The sequence below is a fragment of the Penaeus monodon genome, chromosome 42, assembly GCF_015228065.2.
Source record: "Penaeus monodon isolate SGIC_2016 chromosome 42, NSTDA_Pmon_1, whole genome shotgun sequence".
Classification (NCBI taxonomy): domain Eukaryota; kingdom Metazoa; phylum Arthropoda; class Malacostraca; order Decapoda; family Penaeidae; genus Penaeus; species Penaeus monodon.
The window spans coordinates 21,610,311-21,615,242 of NC_051427.1; the positions used below are offsets into that span (position 1 = coordinate 21,610,311).

Here is a 4,932-nt window from a genome sequence, read left to right on the forward strand (position 1 = left end):
GTGGACACAGAAAGCGAATTCTAGAGTGTTTTAAGGCGAGCAAGGGCGTCGTGCGAGCGGCCTCGGGCCCGGGGCGGCCTGCGACCCGTCGTGAGCCGCGGGCGCCGCGAGAAGCCGCACTTCGCTCCGAGACATGGCACAGATCAGCCGGGAAACTCTGAAGGCGAAAATATCTGGTAATGTTTTTGCTGGTTCTAGACCTATTTCGGGGCCGTCCTCTGGCAGGGGCCCTTCTAAGTGTCCCCTCCACCGACAGAGGTTAGTAGCCGGCCGTGTTAGCGCCGCGTCAGGCAGAAAATCGCGAGAGAAGGAGGCGGCCGAGGAGCGGCAGAGTCATGCAGTGCGACGTTGCCGCTGTTCGCCGCCGCGAGTGTTTACTTCCGCTCGTGTGCCGTGTCTGGGCGTGCGGCGTTGCCACGTCGCGCGGCTGCGGCGCGGGCGGCGAGCAGCGTCACTCGCACTCGCCGAGCTGACCGCACGCCGCCGTGAGTGTTCCTTCCCGCCGGCCCTCCGCTGATACTAAGCACTGTTGGCGCCGCCTTTCGCCCCCGACTGCTGCTGCCAGGGCAAGTGAGCATTTCCGCCGGGCCCCCTGGGCGCCCCCGCGTTTACTTGCAGCGAAAAGTGTGTCTTGGCGAAGCCTTTATTTGCGTCAGGTGGGCCTCAGCGTCGTGCGGGGACGAGACCGGCATTTTGAGGCGACGGCCCGGCCAGGCGCGGGGGGTCGCCTTTTCGCCCGATCCGGGCCTTTTGCTTCCTTCCAGGCGGAGAAACGACTCCTACGTGTGTAGAGGACGCCCTAGAGAGGGATTCCAGTGCATCAAAAAGCGGAGTTCACGGGCGCACTTTGTCACAAATGTCAGAGAAGTGTCCAGACGTCCATGGCGGGTGAGCGTCGCTTCGCCCCGCTCGCATTAATAGGCTCGGGGGAAATTTTCGCTTTTTGGGCCTCTCCGTCGGCCTAAGTGTGTGGCGAAAGTGGCGTTAATGGGCCAAGTGGAGTTCTGGGAGCATTTTTCGTTAGGGGATCCGCCGCCAGTAGTCGGCGTGGAATGAAATATCGACTTAAAAGCGAAGGCTGGGTGGGTTGCGACCTTTTGCCGCCAAGGCGCCCGACGCCTCGCGAACCCGACGCTCGGCTTCGGCGGGCCTTGGGCATCGTGGACGCGTCTCTGGCTTACTAAGCACCGCACGCTGCTCAGGGGAAGCTGAATCCGCAGGCAAGGTGGTGGGGATGCCTTTTTCATTCCCGCTCCGTGGGCGCCGCCACAAGAGCGTCTTTGTGGAGGCGAATTCGCACGGACGGAAATCGGGTGCAAGCATATCGAGTCCTGCTAACGGTCTTTTTCTGCAGCCAGGATAGGATTGGCTGCTTGCACCCAGTTTGAATTGACCCCTGGGTGGGCGGCCAGTATTCAGGGGGGGAGGGGAGGGGGGGGAGGAAAGTCCACGGGAGAGAAACCGTATTTTTTTCTTTCTGTCTTGTGCGTGTGCGCGGAAACACAGGCGTCGCGTCTCCCATATATTAGTGATAGTTGTGAAGCCGTTGGGATAACCTGTGTGGATTGGGGACTGGTGGTAAACAAAGACTGCATTTGCTCACTGTGCTAGGATACATTGTCATTATTTTAAATTATTTTTCAAGATAAAGCTTCTAAACAAAACATAACAGAAATACTCCTGTGTACTGATAGATGTAAGCATACTTGTAGTTTATTACACAGAATAGTATTGTGTGCATAAGTGCTCTATATATTAATTTTTGTTTATGTACATATTAATTGTGTTTACAGACTTTGTGTGTATACATTAATGGTTGTGTTTACATACATATATGCTCTTCATGCTTACATACTTTACAGGCATAGGTACTTCTCATGTATACATGCATCTGTATATACACATTTTTGTGCTTAAACACTTAAGTATATTTACATATTCGACTTCATAAGCAAACAAATGTACTAACACAAGCAGATGCCCCCACACGCGTGCACTCACACGCATGCATGCGTGCACTCCTCTGCACTTAAACTACCCCAGAGACATACATGTACATGCATTCAAATGCACTCATATGCCCAGAGGCACATGCATGCATGCATTCATACGTGTACATGCATGCATGTGCTCGCGCACACACACATGCGCACACACGCACGCACACGCACGCACAGACACACACACACACACACACACACACACACACACACACACACACACACACACACACACACACACACACACACACACACACACACACACACACACACACACAAACACACAAACACAAACAAGCATTCATATGTATGCAAGCATTTGTTTGCACATGCATGGGCATGCATACGAGCAAACATAAGCGTTCATATGCACACGCATGTAAGCAAGCAAGCACACGAACATCCCAACAGGGAAGTGTACCCATGCGCAGGCCTGGACATACCCTCCCCCCAAATATTAACAGTATATAACCATTAGTGATAAAGCTTCCTTATTAATCTTTATCTTTTGAGAATTTTCATGTTTTCATTATTGTTTTATTTTTTATTTATTTTTTATTATTATTATTATAATTTTTAAAATTTTATTATACTTAATTTTATTTATTGTTGTTATTGTTGTTATTATTATTATTATTATTTTTATTATTATTTTTATTATTATTTTTATTATTAATAATTATTGCCGTTGTCGTCGTCGTCATCTCGTCTTATTGCTTTTAATATTTTGGTATTTTAAATTTCATTTATTACCTTTTTTATTATTTCACTTTATATTATTTTATTATTGCTTGGATATAGTACTTTATTAAAAATTGGTTGTGTTATTAAAGTAGTGATGGTCATTATTGTTGGTTTTCCCATTTTTCTTGTTATTGATAATGATGATCATAATAGTGGTAATGATGGTAATAATAACAATAATAATAATGATAATAATGGTAATAATAATGATAATGATGATGATGATAATATATAAATAATAGTGATATGATATAAACCGTACATATTTGTTTACATAAAGATGATGATATTATTATAATGATCATTATCATTATCATTATTTGTAATTTTGCAATTGTTATTAGCATTATTGTTTTTATAATATTGTTTAGGTTATTATTAGTTAAACTGTTGTTGTTACTATTATTATTTGTACTTGTTTTTTTACTATTATTATATATTTGTTTTTGTTTATATTTATTTTAAATATATATATTTTTATAATATTTTGTCTTTTTACCAAATTTTAAATATTTTTTTTTTTTATAGTTGTATTTTTTTATAGTTTTCTATAATTTAAAAAAATATAATGTTAGTATTTATTATTAGTTATTTTATTATTATTATTATTGTTTTATTAGTTATTATGATTATTATGATTATTATTATTGATTTTTATTATTATTATTATTATCATTATTATTATTATCATTATTATTATTATTATTTTATTATTATTATTATTATTATTATTATTTTTATTATTATTATTATTATTTTATTTTATTTTATTTTATTTTTTTATAATTATTATTGTATATATTTATCATTGTTGTTGTTGTTGCATATGTTTATCATTATTATTTATTATTGGTACTAATATTGATAACATAAATGTTATATATATCATATCATTTTTATATGATTATAATATTAGTCTCGTGTATTATTATTTTTTACATGTTATTTTACATATCATTTTATTTAAAAGAATTATTATATTTTTTTGTTATTAATATTAATTATTATTATTATTTATTATATTTTATATTTTAGTTATTAATATTTTTTTAGAATATCTTATATTATTATATTTTTTTATTTTATATTATTATTATTATATATATAATTTTTTTATATATTTTTGTAATTTTTTTACACTATATTTTTTATCTCGTGTTATTTTTATATAATTTTTTTATATTACATAATTTTTTCATTTTTATATTATTATTTTATATACATTGTTTTCTGTATATTTTTTTTATATTAATATTGTGTATATTTATATATATATTTTTTATAATACTATTTTTATTATTTTTTTTATATTATCATCTCTATATTATTATTATTGTTATTATTATTGTTATTATTATTATTATTATTATTATTATTATTATTATTATTATTATTATATTATTATATTATTATTATATTATTATCATTAAAAAATGTTTATTATATTAATATTATTTTTATATCTTTTATAATTATTATTATTATTTATATATATATATATATATATATTTTAGTAACATGATTAATACAGTTTTATTGTATTTTTTTAATAGTATATTATATATATTATGATTTTATTATTGTCATTTTATTATTATTTTATTTTCATTAATGTAATTATTTTTGTCATCATCATATTAACAATTTTATTTCCTATTGTGATAGTGTTGAGATTTTATTATTTTATTTATATTTATTTGTTTGTTTATTTTTCTACAGATTATTTTCCTTCTATTTATCCATATTTTTTGTTAGTTATTGATGTTGATATCATCTTTAATATTGTTATTATTCTTTATTATTGGTGTGATCTTATGAAAACAACATTAGATAACATTAATAACAAAACTGAAAATTTAGTAATCATAAACGATGAGAAAATGAAAAATGGTAACAGGAATGAAATAGCAAATAATTATTATTTTAGCAATTACATGAACGTCACTAACAATCAAGTTATAACATGATGATAAAAGTAATAAAAACAATGATAATCATGAAGCAATGATAGTATAATGATTTTAAATTTAGGATGATGATGGTAGTGATGATATTAAGACGATAATGATCGTAATATAGCTAAAGATAATAATCATAATAATAGTAATTAGTAGTAGCTGATGATGATGGTGGTGATAACAACAAACTTAATTATGATAATGTAATAAAAAAGTGCAACCAGTTAGCA

At 33.9% G+C, this 4,932-nt stretch overlaps 1 protein-coding gene across 4 annotated transcripts in view; it reads left to right on the forward strand.

The window, feature by feature from the left end:
- Positions 1 to 4,932, forward strand: part of LOC119599330 (upstream activation factor subunit spp27-like) — a 19,071-nt gene continuing 14,139 nt past the window's right edge. For 3 of the 4 annotated variants that reach the window (XR_005231062.1, XM_037949084.1, XM_037949085.1), the window contains exon 1: positions 1 to 176. Coding sequence is in view for 3 of the 4 variants with exons in the window: in XM_037949084.1 (XP_037805012.1) it covers positions 134 to 176 (43 nt within the window). In the remaining variant the exon portion in view is untranslated. Of the gene's footprint in view, positions 177 to 865; positions 889 to 4,932 lie in introns of those variants that run through there. The other variant, XM_037949086.1, reaches the window with a different exon arrangement.